The 18,882-nt window shown below is 52.6% G+C and overlaps 1 protein-coding gene across 1 annotated transcript; it reads left to right on the top strand.

Moving 5' to 3' along the window:
• The first annotated feature begins 5,291 nt into the window (after positions 1 to 5,291).
• Positions 5,292 to 7,003, top strand: LOC137767219 (homeobox protein MSX-3-like). The gene is made up of 3 exons (XM_068547929.1): positions 5,292 to 5,592; positions 5,685 to 5,966; positions 6,576 to 7,003. The coding sequence occupies exons 1-3, from the start codon at positions 5,292 to 5,294 to the stop codon at positions 7,001 to 7,003; spliced, it is 1,011 nt and encodes a 336-aa protein (XP_068404030.1).
• Positions 7,004 to 18,882: the final 11,879 nt, after the last annotated feature.

Here is an 18,882-nt window from a genome sequence, read left to right as displayed (position 1 = left end):
AGAATCACAAAGAGAAATAGACAAACTCACAATTACCATTGAAGTTTTCGATACTCCTTTCTCTATAATTGACCGAACAAGTAGGCAGAAAATGAGCCTATAACCCTACAGTACCAAACAATAAATACAGTAGGTAGGTGCTTATCAACCAATTGATATTGATATTTATTGACCACCCCACCCAGCAACAGAAGAATTCATATTCTTCTCAGGGACAACAGAAAACATTGACCAAGATAGACCATATTTGGGGCTGTAACACAAGTCTCAATAAATGTAAAAGGACACATGTCAAAGTGTGTTCTACCAAATGAATGTAAAATGAAAACCAATACAGAAACATCCCTAAAAAATCCTGAAATACTTGGAAACTCAGTAACCCACTGAGTGACCCTGGGTCAAAGAAGAAATCAAAAGGGAATTATTATTTTGAACTAAGACTGAAAACATATCAAAATTGTAGGATGCACCAAAGCAGTACTTAGGGGAAAATTCATAGCACTGAGGGCTATATTAGAAAAGAAGAAAGGTTTAAAACATCAATGACAGCTTCCACATTAAGAAACCTGAAAAAGTAGAGCAAAGACAACCCAAACTAAGTAGAAGAAAGGAAACAACAAAGATCACAGTAGAAATCAATGAAATAGAAACCAGGAAACAATAAAGGCAGTGAATCTGAGAGCTGGTTGCTAGGTATCAGTGGCATTGGTAAGCCTCAGGCTGCCCAAAGAGCTGGCACCAGGGGACACTTGTGGGCTTCTTAGTTCACTTCCGAGGCATGGTCCTACCCTGTCCAGCCTGCTCTAGAGCACCGGCCAGAAGCCCTGGGTCTAATTACTGTCCCGTCTGGGGCCTTGGAGCTGAGGGGCGTCAAGCTTGGAGTGGCTGCTTGGTTCCTCCTATTTCTAAAACCATCCTATACTCATTCCCGTCTTCTCCTGCATGGTGTCGTTTTCCCCCCCATCCGCCGCCTGTTTTTCAAGCATCTCCAAAGAAAAGTTGTTAACCCTCAAAATAAAGTAAATATTTACAACTCAATAATTCCAAAATAGCATCCTCTCTGCGGCGCTTCATGGATTCTTCCAGCCGTCCTACACTCGGGCCCGCACCTGGGGCTGCACGGTGAGCCCTTCCTTAGGGCCCCACTGTTTCTGCACACGGTGGCTTCACTGGCCCACTTCTGTCCTGTGCCCACCGAGGCCCCCAGCTCTGCCTGGTCTCTGCAGTCAGATGCCCAACAGCCAGTTCCCCCAGGAGAGAGTGACACCCCCACCGCACACAGGCAGTCTGACTTCAGCTCTGCCAGCAGAGGCGACCTGAGCACATCCCACCTGGGGGCTTGGAGATGGGCTGGGCAGGCAGAGCAAGGGCGGCAGCAAGGAGGCTCCAGGATGCGCCGGGGGGCCTGGGCTCTGGGAGAGCTGGGGCCAGAGCAAAGGTCCCAGGTGCCATGGAGCCCTGGCTCCCTGCTGCCTCTGACCCATGGAGAGCGCTAGGCCCACCACCCCAGGCAGAGCACGGACTTGAGAGTCACTCAGGGCTGGGCCCACCTTGCCTGACCCCCACTGCCAAGTCGTCTGTCTCTCTGAGCCTGTTCCCTCTCCCACAAAAGCAGGGGTGTTAAGAGGTGCCTCAGAGGGAGACCAGTTCCCTACTGTTGCCGTAACAACTGACTGCAAACAGCCCAGATTTATTGCTGCACAGTTCTGGGGCCAGAAGCCCAAGTGGGTCTCCCTGGGCTAAATCAAGTGTTAGCGGCCTGCGCTGGTCGTGCTGGAGGCTCTGGGGGACCCCAGGCCTTGGAGGCCGCCCACCAAAGCCAGCTATGGCTAGCTCATTCCTTCCCACGCTGCCATGTCTCTGGGCCCTCGAGGACCCTCATGATTAGACTGGGTCTACCTGGGTGCGCCAGGATGGTCCATCCCAAGGGCAGCTGATGAACAATCTCAATCCCGCCTGTGCCACGTACACTGACATATCGCCAGGTCCCAGGGACTAGGCTGCAGACCTCCTGGGGGGGGCGGGTCATTCTGTACCGGACAAAACTATAGGCACCTATTGCTCTGGACAGAGGGGTCACTCAATAAAGATGGGCTTCTCCTCTGATTTCCCCCATCAGGAGGTTTGGCAAAGTTTCAAAGCCCTGGATGTAAAGAGTAAATGTGAAAGTAAATTGGCAGAGAAGATAGAGGTGAACAGGAGAAAAGAAGTGATGTGGGGAGGGACTTCCCTGGCGGTCCAGTGGTTAAGACTCCACGCTTCCACTGCATGGGGTGCGGGTTCAATCCCTTTCAGGGAAATAAGATCCCACATGCTGCAAGGTGAGGCTAAGAAAAAAGATGTGGGGAGACACTATGAAGTGATGGGGTCGCAGGATGAGTCCCAGAGCCTTCTCTCCACAGCTCCCACTCTCATCTGAGCCTTTCCCATCTCATGGGCCTCATCTGACGGGGAGAAGGTCCTCTCCTGAGTGACGCCAAAGCATCCACCTGGGGAGGTAGACCTCACGTCCCACCTGGAGGACCTCACGTCCCACCTGCCTCTCCTTTAGCACACCCACTAGCTGCTGGAGCTCATGTCACCTAGTCCCCCTCTGGCCAGAGTCATGGGTAAAGTACCACTTGTGTTTGGAGCAATTTTCCAATAAGTTGAGAAGGAAAAATTCAAAGGCTCCAACACAGATGCCTTTGAGGAGGGGAGTGGCCCCGGCCTTTCAGGATGAATAGGAGGCTCTCTGGGGCCTCAGCAATGACAGCAATGACACAGAGGATGAGGCATAAATCGATGGTTTCTAACATGGTTTCCCCTGGAGATTACACTGTCTGGGAAGTGCGGCCCTTTGGAAGGGGCCCTGAGGAGTGGGTGGTCCCGCCCTGGAGCAAGACCCAGGAGATGGGCCAGTCATGGTCCCTTGTGTGCAAACTGCACTACCACCGTGGAGACCGCATCCAGGACGGGATGGCCACCATCCGCATACAAAAGGGGACAATCGCTTTCTTCAGTAACGTGGTATCGCCTTCAACCCTGCGGCACCGTCGGCGTGAGCTCTACGTGACCTCACCTCCGCAGCGTCAAACCCTCCCCTCCACCAGGTTTTAAGAGGAGGGAGAGCATTGCTGTTTGAGTCCTGCCCAGCACCAAACTTGCCCGGATAAATCCTACAACACAAAATCCGTTCTCAAGAATCATCTCGTTACACTGACTCCACTGAAGAGGCCCCTCAGGGCTTCCAATCCCCCCGTGTCTGTCCTCGTCACTCATTTCTGGAAGCTAAGGATGTGTTCGTTCCGCATGAATTCAGCACCAAAAGGAGGCACAGGAACACAGGAAATAAAAGTGTCTGGGCCTTTGCTTGACCTCCTGTCCCCTCACGGCTCAGAGCAAACGGCAGGAACAATGCCACTCGAACTGGGGACAGTGTCTGCCCCAGGGTGGATTGAGTGGGGCAGTCTTTGGGGCTTTGCCGTCATTTCAGGGGCTCACCTGGGACGGGGTGGTGGGCTCCTGTCCACACAACATGCCTGGCTGGCCTGCTCCTGGGCCGCTGGGAAGCCGGGTCCCTGCAGGCGTCTTCATCCCTCCTGGTGGCCAGAGACGGTGCCCAGGCTCCCCTACACACGGGGTCCAGGTTTCTGCGCCCAAAGCCCCCACGTTGACAGAAGTGGGATCCCTTCCTTCTCACCGCCACCATCCCCTGCCCCACCTCCCATCCCAGGGCCCAGCGGGGCTGGAGATGACACTGTGCTGGAGGCCTGTTTGTGCCCAGTGTTGGGGTCTGGGTTTTGGTCTCCAAGCCCAGGGGCTCTCCCCCAGCCCCACATCCTCCCTCCCTCCTTCCTCTACCCCCCTGCTGGAGCCAGTGCCAGTCAGGGGCCTGGTCAGCACTGGCCCAGCCTTGCTGGGAACTAGAGACACCAGTCCAACACCCTCAGGGAGCCGGTCCTGAAGGTCGGCCCCTGCGCCTGGCCCCATGGCCCCATCCCACCCCCAGGCTAACCAGGCCACAGCCAGGCCCCCACTTCATCCACCCAGAGGCCACCTCCGGAGTGTCCTGAGTGGACATGGGCAGGCGGAGGCAGCTGGCTGTCATCCTCATTAAAATTCTTTTTCAAACGCTCCCGTAAGTGGCCTGCTAAAGATAAACTATCAGGAGAGAGGCCTTCAAAGAAAGTGCTCTAATGATGCAATTATCTTCAATCAACTCAGAACATCTTTATTACATTAGAAAGGGGCAATCCATCTTGGAATGCAGAAAGAACTGATCTAGCCACAGACGCAGGCCTGGCCTGGAGGGGTCTGAGGGCCCCTTTCAGTCATGCTTCTAAATTTGCATGGAGAGAAACTTTCTAATTGAATTTCTCTAGCTGAACTGCATAAAGTGTCACCCAAAGCTAGATTTCATTAAACAACTTCGGTTTTTCAAAAATAAACATGTACGGATTTAGGTTGCTGTTTCCGTGTTCTGGGATATTAATCGGACATAAAGGCGTTACCTGCAAACCAATCTCATGATTTATTCTAAGACGCAGTCGGGGTTTCTTCCGTTCCGGGAGAGGCTGCAGAGCGGTGCCTCGTCTGCAGCACCCCAGAAGGTTTTTAAACCAAAGATTGGTTCAGTTTTAGAAAAATAATCCGAGTAAGTGCAAATCTCTGTCGGGCCTTGGCTCCACCTTCTACGAGCCGGGTCAGGGATCCCGCTCCGCCAGAGCCGCGGGGGCCCCGGGGACAGCCCGGCCCCGTCTGGCCGCGTCGGTCGGAAGCCCGCGCCGCGGGTCTTTTCCCAGGTCCCAGGTCCCGCGACTCCGGACGATTCGGCCGAGCAAGTGCGGAGCGGGAGAGGCTGACGGTGAATCCGACACCCAGCGACTGACCTCGCGCCCCGGCGGCCCGAGGCGCCCTGCCTGTGCCCCAAGCCCTGCGTCGCAGGCGGGTGAGAGGTCGGCCCCTCCGCCTTCTCCGCGGCTCCGGGCCCTGCCCGGGGACCTTCGACGTGCCCCGCCGGCCGCTCCTGGGGCCAGGCCGTGGGACGCCAGGGAGAGCGCTCGGCAGCTACGGGTGCCTGAAAAGCCATTAGGGTCAGGGCACCTGAGGCCCGACCACAGGGCGACAGAAGCAGGGTCCTCAGTCCGCGCGCAGGGTCAGGCAAAAGCAGCACCCAGGGTTCGGAGGGAACGCCTGGGCCACAGCAGGCACGCGCCGAGGGTTCAGGCTCCGGGCTGGGCGCAGCGGGAAGAGCAGCCGGCGAGCGACAGAGGGACGACACTACGGGAGGCGCCGGCGCCGCCTCTCTCATGGCGCCGAGCTCTCCGCGTCTCAGGGTCCGCGCGCGGTCCCGACCTGTGCCCGGACCGCGGCTCAACCAGGTCGCGCCCACTGTGGGCTCCTGCGCGTGGGGAGGCTGGGGCCAGCTCCTCGTGCTGCCCGGGTGTACCAGCCACCTCCCAGCCGGGCCGCAGCGCTCCGGAGAGGACAGCCGGGCTCTGGGAAACCGACAGGCGTGCGCCAGGCAGGCCGGGGCTGGGGCGCACGAGTCCCAGTCGGCCGTCCCGCCCTCCCGGGTCAGCGAAACCAATGGACGCCTGGGCCCACGCGGCAGCGACAGCGGCGATTGGAGAGCTGGGCATGAAAGGGGCGCCGCCTTTTTATAGGGCTCTGAGGGCGGGTCGCCGTGGAGCCCCCGGCAGTGTCGCGGCGCGCTGCCCACACGTCGCGCCTGCTGGGCCCCGCCAGCCCCGCGCCCGCAGGCCCGCGCATGGCCCCGGCGTCGCTCGGCATGAACCCTGCTGGGCTCAGGACGTGCAGCGGGGACCGTGCGGGGCCCGGCCCGTTGCCCTTCAGCGTCGAGTCGCTGCTGCAGGCAGAGCACTGGCTGGGCGCGGAGCCCGCGGAACCCCGGGAGGAGAGGCCGCGGGGCGCCGCGGAACCCCGGGCCTGGGTCCCGGCGGCCGCCCCCTTGCCCTCCCCACGTAAGTGCCCTGTCGCACGGTCCTGGGCTGCGAGAGGAGCCCGCCCGGCCCGGGGTCGGAGGACAAGGGCGGGAAGGACGCTGTCTCTCCTAACTTTGGAAAGTAACTAGCCACTAACGCGCCGGTCTGGGCGCAGAAAAAGAAACCAGCCCACACGAGCCCACCCGACCCCTCCCGCGCGCGCGCGCGAACCCCACGGCGGCTCCCCGGTCCCACGCCAAACAGGCTTCTGCTCTACCCTGGGGCGGAGCCCGCAACCCAAGACCCGGGGCTTCTTGCCTCGGAGTCTCTCTGGCCGAGCACTCCCCGCGAACGTTGACTTCTGCTTGGCCTCTGCGCTCACCGCTCAGTTCTTGCGGCGGCTTCCCGCCCAAGTTTTTCGCTTCTCCAAGTGGGCAGAGTTCCCCTCCTCCCGAGGGACGCAGGGCCACCGATCTGGGGAGCAGAGCCCGAGTCCACAACGGTTTCCCTCTCCGCGCGCCGTCTCCCCGGTGCCTCGCTTCTATTACCCCGGAGGTTTGGGGGGATCTTGTCTCCACTGAGGCCCGCGGTCACGAAGCCGGGACACGCATCCGGAACCGTCCTTGGCGCGCACTGCTGGCGTTTGAGCGCCTGCTTTGTGCTCTTTCCCCCCAGGCGCCCCCAGCCCTCCACCCTGCGCCCTCAGGAAACACAAGAACAACCGCAAGCCGCGGACGCCCTTCACCACCGCGCAGCTGCTGGCGCTGGAGGGCAAGTTCCGCCAGAAGCAGTACCTGCCCATCGCGGAGCGCGCCGAGTTCTCCAGCAGCCTGAGCCTCTCCGAGACGCAGGTCAAGATCTGGTTTCAGAACCGCCGGGCCAAGGCCAAGCGACTGCAGGAGGCCGAGCTGGAGAAGCTGAAGCTGGCGGCCAAGCCGCTGCTGCCCTCGTTCGCCCTGCCCTTCCCGCTGGGCGCCCACCTTCACGGCTCCCCGGCCGTGTACGGCGGCGCGGCGCAGGTGCCGGGACTCCTCGCCGCGCCCGTGGCCGCCTACGGCATGTATTACCTGTCCTAGAGCTGCGAGGCCGTGTGCCCTGGGGGTCCGCTGGGGAGGAAGGGCCCGCGCGCGGCGGGGGGGGGGGGTGTTGTCTTCCGCCACCGGGGCCACCCCGTCCCAGGGCCGAAGACGGGTCCCCGCGAGCGAGCGGCGCCCCAGCCGGGTCCTTGCTCCTGGTGCGCAGTGGGCGTCTCGGGGTTCTCTTCTTGTCTCGTTTTTCAGGTTTTTGTTTTTGTCGTTGTTAATACTGTGTTAAAATGGATGCCGCAAGACTATCTGTGGGTATCTTACGGATATTTAAAAACTGTTTTTAAAAAGTTATGTTAGTGCAAACTTGCCTGAAAGACAGTGAACATAGTTTTATAGTGTCCTCGAAATGGACAAAATAGGGCTTTCCAATGTGTACAAAGCAGACAATAAAGTATTCTGAGGTTTACTCTGTGGACCTGTCTCGGTAACCGCGGCGGCTCCGAAGAACTTAGTAGATTGTTTCTGGCTGCGGCGGCAGGAAACTGATTCGGAACAAAGAAACGACAGGAACAGTTTGGTGCCGGAATTGCTAAAGAGAAACTTACCAACTACTTTCACTAACTAGGTTTCTCAGCGTTGTGAGCGAGTGGAAACTTTCACGCTTATTTTAGGGAATTTTTCCCGCGTTCATTTATTTATTTATTTATTTTACTAGAGAACGTCCGAGGCGAAGTGCTGTCTCTGTGGCATCATGTGCGCGAGGGTGCGTGTGGTGAGTGTGCGCGGGGCGTCCACGCGCGGGCCCCGCGGCCTCGGAACCGTGGACTCGGTGGAGCGCGGACCGCACCGCGGGCCTGGCGCGGTCGCTTGGCTTCCGCGGGGACGGAGCTGGAGCGGGACAGCGGTCGGCGTTGTCCGGCGGCGGAGAGAGAAGGAATCGCCGCGCACCCGCGCAGCAGGACCGGCGGCGCCAGCGGCCAGCTACGTCCTACCGACTCGCCGGGATTGCCGGCGGCCGGGGACCTGCCGCTCAGCCCTCTGCTGCCTTTGACAACGTGCTGACATAACTTAGGAATCGGGCACCCAGGCGCCAAGCAAGAGGACGGTCCGACCCTCTCCCCTCTCCGAGGGTCTGCCCTGCCGCCCCCAATCCTCCGACTCAGGGCTGGGGCCGGGGCAGGCGATCTTGGGGTTAGCTCACCTCCCCTCCCTCACCCGCAGGGCTGGAGGGGTCACCTGGGCGGCAGACCGCCTCGGCCGCGTGGGCGTAGGGACACGCAGTGACCACGCGAGAGGCCAATTCCAGGCCCTTCTCTCCCTGTAATCACTGCAGGGCTGGGGTCCTGCCGCCTGCGAAGGGGAAGTACTGACTTTTACTGGGCAGGCAGCGGAGGTGCCGCTCCGCGGGAAGCAAGGATATTACTGCATTAATTTGCATGCCGTAGCCATCATTCTCCTTCGGTTTCCTGGAAAAATGCAAACTCAGGATGAATTGGAAAGAGAAACTAACGCAGTTCTTGAAGTGCAGCTGCTAAGAATGAAGGCCTGGTGATGGGAAGGGGGAGGAGGCCGGACGCGTCCAGTCCCTCCTGGGGTGTGGACCAGCGAGTCCTGAACCTGTGCTGCTTAAGCTCAGAACCCAGCTCCAGTCACGATTTTCAAGGGGCCAGACCCGCCTGTGGTCTGGAAAGTGCCAGAGAAGGCAGGTGGGGGCCACTGAACCAAGGGAGCTGGACGAGGGGCCCAGGGGCCCTGAGAGCGACCACCCGCCTTCTGTGTGTGCCCAGGCACCTGCAGGAGCACATCTGCAGCTTTTTAAGGCCCGTCAATACTTTGATCCTCTTCTCCACACCCCAGAGCGCTGGGCAGCCCGGGGCTGGCAGAGGAATCGGCTGCATCAATTTGCTACGGGTCTGCGTAACCAGTTCTGACCAAGACACCTCCCCAGGGGGCCTCTCCTCTCAGGACCCCACGGAGCCGCTCGACCATCCTTTGTCTGGCTCAGGGCTTGGCACCCAGACCACTGGAGGGTGAGGGAGGCTCTGTGGAGGCCCAGAGCCCACCAGCTGGGTGCCCTTGCTGGGAAAGGCTGAAGCAAACTTCTCAAGACCAGGACTTTTCCATTGTTCTAGACCAGGCTCCCGGCCAGGGCAGGAGCATTGTGGACCTCTACTGCCTGGCCACCTTCTCATAGACAGCTCGGGCCCCTGAACGCCCTGGGCCAGGTCCTGGGGCCGGGGGACACTGCCGGCCATCTCCTCGGCCACTGTGTCTCCAAGGCCTTGAGGCTGCCCGAGCTGGCCGGAGCCAACGCAGGAGGATTCACCCATCAGGACCCTGCATGGAGGGGTCCGAACTCCAGAGTCCTGCTCCCCCCAACCCCGCTGGTTCCCAGCCACCTGCCTCATGCCCGGCTGCTGGATTTGGAGACAGCAGCCCTGCCCTTGGGAGACCACCTGGACAGGGGGACAGGAGAGCAGTTCAGGGCAGACCACGCCTCTCTGGAGGTGCAGGGGCCACCTGATCTGGGGACAAGGAGTGGGCCAAGTTATGCAAAGGTGTGGACTGTGCTGACCCCGGTAGTGCCAGAGTGGGGAAGGTGGGACCATGGAGGACCCTAGACAGTGACCCACTCAGCAAGCCTGGGTCTCAGGAAGGCTGCCCTGAGGCTCCCACGTCAGGGTCACCTCTGGTTCCTGGGTGGGGATCAGGCTGGACCCCAGGGTCCCTTCCTGGCACCCAGTCAGCTCTAGGGCCCCTGCTGGCCCCTGGACCAACCTTGCCTACTCTGTGTCTGGGGGTGCTGCTCTTGGCCCAGCCCAGGCATGGACCCCAGGCCGCAGGTCTTGCGCCTGTGGACCGCTCAGAGGGTTGGGCCAGGTCAGTCCTGCTTCAGTACTTCTGGGGGAGGGACTCCCGCAATCTGACCATAGGTCTTGAACGATCATAAAGAAGCAGTTGCCAGGAGGGTAGAGGCCCTCTCATGGGACTCCTAAAAGTAAACACTGGGTGCTTCTTAAGCTGGGTTGTGGGGCTGTGGTATCTACTGTCCTTGCCAGGACGTGTGATTTTATTTTTTTATTTTATTTTTTATTTTTATAAATGTATTTATTTATTTATTTATTTATTTTTGGCTGCATTGGGTCCTCGTTGCTGTGCGCGGCTTTCTCTAGTTGCGGCGAGCAGGGGCTACTCTTCGTTGCGGTGCGCGGGCTTCTCATTATGGTGGCCTCTCTTGTTGCGGAGCATGGGCTCTAGGCGCGCGGGCTTCAGTAGTTGTGGCTCGCGGGCTCAGTAGTCGTGGCTCGCGGGCTCTAGAGCGCAGGCTCGGTAGTTGTGGCGCACGGGCTTAGTTGCTCCGCGGCATGTGGGATCTACCCGGACCAGGGCTCGAGCCCGTGTCCCCTGCATTGGCAGGCGGATTTTTAACCACTGCGCCACCAGGGAAGCCCAGACGTGTGATTTTACATTTGCTTTTGTGCGTTTAAAACATTTCATAACAAGAAAACACTACTTAGGCGGTACTTCCTCCCAACAGACTGTAAAGGTAAAATGATTGGCATGTTAAGAAAAATGCCATTTCTGCATCGCCAGAGATGCCATGCTTCATGGACACAGCCAGGGGCAGGCAAAGGGCAGGGTTCTCTGCTGGCCTGGCCTCGCTGGTCCCAAATCTGTGCACGCCCTCAGGAAGTATTTCTGAATCACTGTACTGCACTGTGTTTCCCTGGTGTGATAATGCATAATGCTATCCAGATGGCCTGAAGCTCTGGTACTTTCATTTGACTTTTAAAAAAGTGTTGCCTCATTAACTAAATATACACAGTGTTTGCTATTTCTGATATTCTATACATTATGCTGTATTTCCATTGATTAGACCATTAAGAAAAATAACCATATAGCAAGTTAACCGACATGGCCATGATGATAAGATGCTGAATTTCAGAGGCAGTAAAATGTGAGCAGGAAATGTCTCAGCATGTTATGAAGCACGTGTTTTTAAAAACCACACCAAACAGCTGCATTGTTCCTTTACGCATCCAAGGGGTGTTACCGTTCTTCCAGGTTGACTTTGAAAATCTGTAGAACGAGGAACCATGTACTCACCCCTACCCTCGGCGAGCCCCTGTTTCCACAACTTGGGGCGGTGAATGCTGCACTCAGAGGCCCAGAGGCAGCGCCCCCGGACCCTGCAGGAGGCTGGGGAGGCCTCAGGGGCCAGAGAGGATTGTGTTCCTACCCGTGTAAGCAATTGTTTGGGTTTTCTGTTAAATGGAACTGAAACAAAGCGCAGTGGTACCCGTCTCTTAGCTCTTTCTCCTGTCTTACTGGGCTGGCTAGAGCCTGCAGTGTGAGTGTGGCTAGAAGTTTCCAGAAGGGGCATTTTGTCTTATCCTTGCTTTTTAAAGGAAATACTTTTAACATTTCACCATAAGCATGATATGTGCAGGGGGGTTTTCAAAATGCCTTTTCCAGGTGACCTACATTTCCTTCTGCAACTAGTTAATAGGACATTTTATCATCAATGAATATTGTACTTTATCAAATGCTTTTTCTGCATATATTGAGATGATCAGTTGATTCCCCCATTCAATCTGTTAATGTGGTAAATTATAGTGCAAAGTTCGATTTCTCCATATTCTTTCCAACACTTGCTATTATCTGACATTTTGATTCCAGCCAGCCTAGTGAGTGTGAAGTCTCAGGCTTTAATTTGTGTTTCCCTGATGGCTAGGGATACTGACTATCTTCTCATGTGCTCATTGGCCATTTATATATCTTCTTCAGAGAAACATCTACTTAAGTCCTTTGCCCATTTTTTAGTTGGGTTGTCTTTTGTGTTGAGTTGTAGGAGTTCTTTATACATTCAGGATATTAAATCCTCATCAGATACAGGATTTGCAAATATTTTCTTCCATTATGTGGGTTGTCTTTCCACTTTCTTGATTGTGTCATTTGAAGCACAAACTATTTTAATTTTGATGATATCCAATTTATCTATTTTTAATTTTGTTGCTCATGCTTTTGGTGTCATACCTAAGAATCCTTTGCCAAATCCAAGATCATGAAGATTCACTCTGTTTTTTTCCTAAGTGTTTTATAGTTTTGTCTCCTACATTTAGGTCTTTGATGCATTTTGAGATAATTCTTGAATATTTTGTGAGGTAAGGGTCCAACTAGATTCTTTCTCGTGTGGTTATCCAGTTATCCCACACCATTTGTTGAAAAGACTACTCTTTCCCCATTGGATGGTCTTTTTATGCTGTCAAATATTACTTGACCATAGGGGTATGGGTTTATTTCTGGACCCTCAGTCTATTCCATTGATCTATATATCTATCCTCCTGCCAGCACCACAGTGTCTTGACTACTGTTGCTTTGTAGTAAGTTTTGAAACCTTCCTATTTTGTTCTTCTTTCAAGAATGTTTTGGCTATTCTGGGTTCCTTGCAATTCCATATTAGAATTAGGTTGTCAGTTTCCACAAAGACGTCCACTGGGATTCCGATAGAGATTGCATTGAATCTGTAGATTAGGGACTGTTTCAGGAAATATTGACATTTTAACAATGTTAAGTCTTCCAGTCATGAGCGTGAGATGTTTTTCCAGTTATTTAGATCCTCTTCAATTTCTTTGAACAATGTTCTATAGCTTTCAGGGTATAAGTTTTGCATTTTTTTTTGTTAAATTTATTCCTAAGCATTTTATTCTTTTTGATGCTATTGCAATTGGAATTGTTTTCTTAAGTCAATTTTTGGATTGTTCATTGCAAGGGTATAGAAAGATAATTGATTTTGTACATTGATCTTTTATCCTGCAACCTTGCTGAGTTCTTTTATCAGTTCTAATCATTTTTCAGTGAGCTCCTTAGGATTTTCTACATACAATATCGTGTCATCTGTGAATAGAAATAGTTTTACTTCTTCCTTTACAATCTGGATGCTTTTTCTTTCTTTCTTTCTTTCTTTTCTTTTTCTTTTTTGCCTAATTACTCTGGCCAGAACCTCCAGTACAATGTTGGATAGAAGTGGCCAGACAGGTATCCTTGCCTTGTTCCTGAAAGCGTCCAGTCTTTCACCACTGAGTATGATGTGAGCTGTGGGGTTACCATAGATGCCATTATCAGATTAAGGAAGTTCCCTTCTATCCTTAGGCGGATTTTGTCAAATGACTTTTCTGCATCAATTGAGATGATCGTGTGGTTTTTGTTTTTTATTCTATTGATATGATGTAGTATACTAAATGTTTTTCTGATGTTAAACCAACCTAGCATTCCTGGGATAAATCCCACTTAGTCATGGTGTATAATTCTTTTTTTTTTTTTTTTTAATATTTATTTATTTATTTGGTTGCACCGGGTCTTAGTTGCAGCAGGCGGGCTCCTCTTAGTTGCGGCTCACAGGCTCCTTCGTTTTGGCACGTGGGCTCCTTAGTTGTGGCATGTGAACTCTTAGTTGCAGCATGTGGGATCTAGTTCCCTGACCAGGGATTGAACCTGGGCCCCCTGCATTGGGAGCATGGAGTCTTAACCACTGCACCACCAGGGAAGTCCCATGGTGTCTAATTCTTTTTATAAGTTGCTGAATTTGGTTTGCTAAAGTTTGTTGAGGATTTTTGCATCATAGTCACAACAGATATTGGACTATGCCTCCCTTGTGATGTCTTTGGTTCTGGTAACACACTAATACTGGACTATAAAAGGAGTTGGAAAGTGTTCCCTCCTCTTCTGTTTTTAGGAAGTTTTTTTTTTTTTTTTAATTCCTTTATTTTTATTTATTTATTTATTTATTTATTTTATTTTTGGCTGTGTTGGGTCTTCGCCTCTGTGCAAGGGCCCTCTCTAGTTGCGGCAAGCGGGGGCCACTCTTCATCGTGGTGCGCGGGCCTCTCACTATCGCGGCCTCTCCCGTTGCGGAGCACAAGCTCCAGACGCGCAGGCTCAGTAGTTGTGGCTCACGGGCCTAGTCGCTCCGCGGCATGTGGGATCTTCCCAGACCAGGGCTCAAACCCGTGTCCCCTGCATTGGCAGGCAGATTCCCAACCACTGCACCACCAGGGAAGCCCTTTTAGGAAGTTTTTGAAAAATTTGTTTTAATTCTTCTTTAACTATTTGGTAGAATTGGTGAACCTATCTGGTCCTAAACTTTTCTTTAGGGGTAGTTTTTTTGTGTGTTTTTTTTTAAACTAATTTAATCTTTTCAGCTGTTATAGGTCTATTCAGATTGTCTGTTTCTTCTCGAGTCAGCTTATGATTCTGTGTCTTTCTAGAAATGTGCCCGTTTCATCTAAGTTATCTAATTTGTTGGGATACAATTGTTTCATAATATTCCTTCATAGTCTTTTTTATATCTGTATGGTATGTGGTGATGCCTCCACTTTCATTCTGATCACTGGATGTAGGATTCTTGACAAATTTTTTTTTTTTTTTTTTTTTGGCTGCGCCTCAAGGCACGTGGGATCTTAGTTCCCCAACCAGGGATGACCTGTGCTCCCTGCATTGGAACTGTGGAGTCTTAACCACTGGACTGCCAGGGAGGTCCCCTTGACAGTTTTTTAATAGCATAAGAGCACTTTGAATATGCTATCTCACTTCTTTCTGGCGTTTGTTATTTCTGATGAGAAGTCAGCTGCTACTTTTATTATGATGTGTCTGGACTCCCTTTGCATTTATCCTACTTGGAATTCATTGAGATTCCTGGATGTATAGGTTATTTGTTTTTCAATAAATTTGGGAAGCTTTCAGCCATTATTTCTTCAAATGTTTTTGCTCTTTTCTCTGTCTTCTCCCCCTGGTACTCCCATTACATGCACGTTGGTGTTCTTAATGGTGTCTCAAGTTTCACTGAGGCTCTCCTCATGTTTCTTCATTATTTTTCTCGATGTTTTTTGGCTTACATAATCTCAATCAATCTGTCTTCAAGTTCATTATTCTTTCTTCTGCTAGTTCAGCTCTACTGTTGGGTCCCTCTAGTGAGTTTTTAGAATTTTTCAGTTTTGGTACTTTTCAACTCCAGAATTTCCGTTTTCTTTTTTTAAAAAATAATTTCTATCTCTTTATCGATAGTCTCTATTAGATGAGACATTGTCATCAACCCTTCTTTTCATTCTTTAATCATAGTTTCCTTTAGTCCTGTGAACATGTTTATAACATGCTTATAATGGCTACTTTGAAGTCTTTTCTGATAGATTTGACATCCTGTAATGCTCACAGGCAGTTTCTGTTGCTTGCTTTTGCAGATATATGGGTTATACATTCCTGTTTCTTTGCATGCCTCATAATTTTTTGTTGGAGATTGGACATTATAGATAGTATGTTGTAGCAACTCTGGGTACTGGTCCCCCTCCTCTGGGGCTTATTATTATTTGCTTGTTCATTGTTTCGGTGACTGGCTGGGTTATTTCCGTGAAGACTATCTGCCGCCCCACGCCCACACCCACAGTGTTAAGCCTCTGATGTCCTGAGGGAGATGCACCTCTGGGTAGGTCCACAGTCACCTGGGACCACACCCAGCTGTTAAACTCCAGTAATTGCCAGCTGATTGCTCTACTGTTTTCAACAATCCCCTGGGCGTAAATTCCTCTACAAAGGAATCCAATCAAGTTCTCTGACACAGTCTTTTCTGAGTCAGCGTTTCATGTTTGTTTCCACCCCACCCCGCTTTTCTTATCACTTGTTTCCCTCCTGTGAACCAGCCTCCAACTTAGCGTGTATCTTGACCCTCCTCCTGAGTGCCCACCGCTACCTCACTGTTCTTGAGAACTTGGGCTTGAACTTCTCCACAGTCTGTTGCAAACAGAGTCAGTTCCTTTGGGAAGAAATTAGGAGTGATCTGTTTTTCCGACTTGCTCATCACAGCCCCCCATCCCCCCAATCTCTGAGCCGTGGCTCTGGAACTGGGGTGAGGACAAGGGCAAACTTCTGTGTGACGCCCCCTCCAGGAGCTCCACGAGAGGGGCACCAGCCTGGTGTCCTCTCAGCCGCCTCTCCTGGTGAGAACCACTGCCCCACAGCCAGGGAAGGTGAGCAGGGCCTCAGCACCCTCAGTGGTGCCAAGGTAGAGCCTCCACTCCAAGAGCTGGGCTGGGCAGGAGGGAGCCCCTGCTCTCAACCAGCCTCACCCGCACCTAGCCTCAGCAGCAGGCACTGGGCAGACAGAAACACCTAGGCCTGCTGCTCAGGGAAGGAAGCCCTTCCACGCAGAGCCAGGGGACAGGAAGTCTTGTGTTCTCAACTGCAGCCTCTGGCGCAGGGTCCCTGCGTCCCCGAGCTGAGTGGGGAGGAGGGAGTGGTCTTGGGTCAGATGCCCCACTCTCCTTTCTTACCAAATTTTCATAGATTTTCTTGGATAGATGCTTCTCTATTTGCTGTTTGCCTGTAGGACCATTCCCAGAGGTTGTAGGTATTGTTGTCTTTTTGTTTTTGTTGTTATAGTTTTCACCAGTTTCATTGGGAATGGGTTGTGGAGTGCCTCACGCTGCCTTCATGTAAGTTAACCCGCAGGTAGTCTTGGTTTGGTTTTTTCAGTTTGTTTATTTGAACCTGGATCTCACTAAGGTCCACACACTGCCGCTGACTGGCGTGTGTCTTGGGGATTTGGTGTCTGGGTCTTGCTCCCTGCGTCCTGGGTGTGGTTCACGTGTTCTGTGTCTGGAAGCTTGACCAGGGCCCCGGTGCCTCTGTGCCCGCCTCACATCTCTCCGGCCAGCTGAGAAATGAGCAACTCCTCCTTGGGAGCACTCCTCCCAAGATGCCTGGGCCTGCCGACAGCATCTCCCACCGGCCGCTCTGAGGCTCCCCGCCCTGCAGCTTCTCTGACCACACTGACCCTTCACACTGCAGACCTGGAAGCGTGAGGGAGCGAGTTCATGCCCGTGGGGACGCCGGTGGACGAATCCTCTGCTCTCGGGTCTCCAGTGGGACAGAGCCTCAATTGCCCACAGTGGGGACCACTCCAATAATGCCCTCCTAGGGTGGGCTTTCCCTCTTTCCTTGTTTCACCCTCCCAGCCCCCCACTCCTGTCCCTCAGGATCATCTCTCAAAATAAACCACCTCCATGCAACCCCTTACCTCAGGCTCTGCCTTGATGTTTTGGCAAGACTATGTAATAGGTTGTGTGGTGAACGTCTATCAGGAAACAGCCAGTGTCTGGTTCACCCTTTTCGTAATGTCCGCAGATGCTGACATCAACACCTCGTTACCCAGAGGTGTAGTTCTTTCAGGAAAGGTAGGAGAAGTCCTTGACTTTCCCTTGATTTACCAGTTTTCAAAAGATGTCAATTCCTGATATCCTCCCAAAGGTAGTCAATGAGGTTTTGTTTTTAAAGAATGATCATGAACTCATGGATTTAAGTATATTTCATGTGTTTCATTCAATGGTAGCTACTGTTTTTAGTGCCACTCAAGCTGCCCTGTTCTCAGCCAGCAGGACCTTTGTAGGGTGGCTCCTGACGCCCAGCTTGGCGCTCCTCAGTAACTTCCTTGATTCCAAACAACTAGTCCAGGCTTTCAGTGAAGTTATTGATTTAATAAATACGGTATATACATTATGGGTTTATAGCAACACTTCAAATTCAGGACTATGGGGTTTTTATTAACTTCAATGATCCTAAACCTGTATCTTCTTTTTCCCAAGCCAAAAAATTTCAGTTCTCAACGCTACTCAGATCATTTGGTACTTGGGACATTTGAGCTGTTCTCAGCAATTGGCTATTAAAAATTTCACTGAATAGTGAAATACCTTTAGGGTAGATATTTTGAAGTTTTGCCAATGTGAGTTCAGGACATATCCCCAGAAGTAGGACTGCTAGGTCAAAGGGTAAGTGCAGAAGTGATTTTGTTAGGCATTGGTAGACTCCACTTCGTAGGTGGCTGCAGCATTCAGCACCCCGCTGACAACGTGTGAGAGTATGAGATGCGTGTCCCCCCACCCCCTGCAACAGGGTGTGCCATCAAACCTTTGGGTTCTGTCAACTGGATGTGTAAGAAAGGGTCTGTGTGTTTTTATTTCTCTTTCTCTTGCTATGAGTGAAATAAGGGGGTGTGTTTCTGTCACTCAGATGCTCTGCTTTGGCTAAGGTTGTGGAAGGACAACACAGAAAAGGCATTTGCGGAAAAGTGAATTGGGGGTGAAAACTCATACCTAATGATTTTTTATTTATTATTTTATAAATTTATTTACTTATTTTTGGCTACGTTGGGTCTTCATTGCTGCGCGCGGGCTTTCTCTAGTTGCAGTGAGCGAGGGCTACTGTGTGTTGCGGTGCGCGGGCTTCTCATCGCGGTGGCTTCTCGTTGCGGAGCACGGGCTCTAGGCGCACGGGCTTCAGTAGTTGTGGCACGCGGGCTCAGTAGCTGTGACTCCCGGGCTCTAGAGCGCAGGCTCAGTAGTTGCGGCGCACAGGCTTAGTTGCACCGTGGCATGTGGGATCTTCCCAGGCCAGGGCTCGAACCCGTGTCCCCTGCATTGGCAGGCAGATTCTTAACCACTGTGCCACCAGGGAAGCCCTTTTTTTTTATTTTAAATTTTATTTTCTTTATTTTTTTGGCTGTGTCGGGTCTTAGTTGCGGCATGCGGGATCTTCATTGAGGCATGCAGGATCTTTTCGTAGAGGTGCAGGCTCTTGGTTGTGATGCGCAGGCTTTTCTCTAGTTGTGGTGTGGGTTTTTTTTTTTTTTCCTCTCTAGTTAAGGCGCATGGGCTCCAGGGCGTGTGGGCTCCATGGTTTGTGGTGCTCAAGCTCAGCAGTTGTGGCATGTGGGCTTAGTTGCCCCGCAGCATGTGGGATCTTAGCTCCCCGACCAGGGATTGAACCCACATCCCCTGCATTGGAAGGCGGATTCTTTACCACTGGACCACCAGGGAAGTCCCTCTTTTTTTTCCTAATAATTTATCTTAAAGTTAAAGTGGTCCTAGATCATAGCTCCC

This window comes from Eschrichtius robustus, chromosome 7, assembly GCF_028021215.1.
Source record: "Eschrichtius robustus isolate mEscRob2 chromosome 7, mEscRob2.pri, whole genome shotgun sequence".
Taxonomy (NCBI): domain Eukaryota; kingdom Metazoa; phylum Chordata; class Mammalia; order Artiodactyla; family Eschrichtiidae; genus Eschrichtius; species Eschrichtius robustus.
This window is presented reverse-complemented; position numbering and strand designations above follow the sequence as displayed.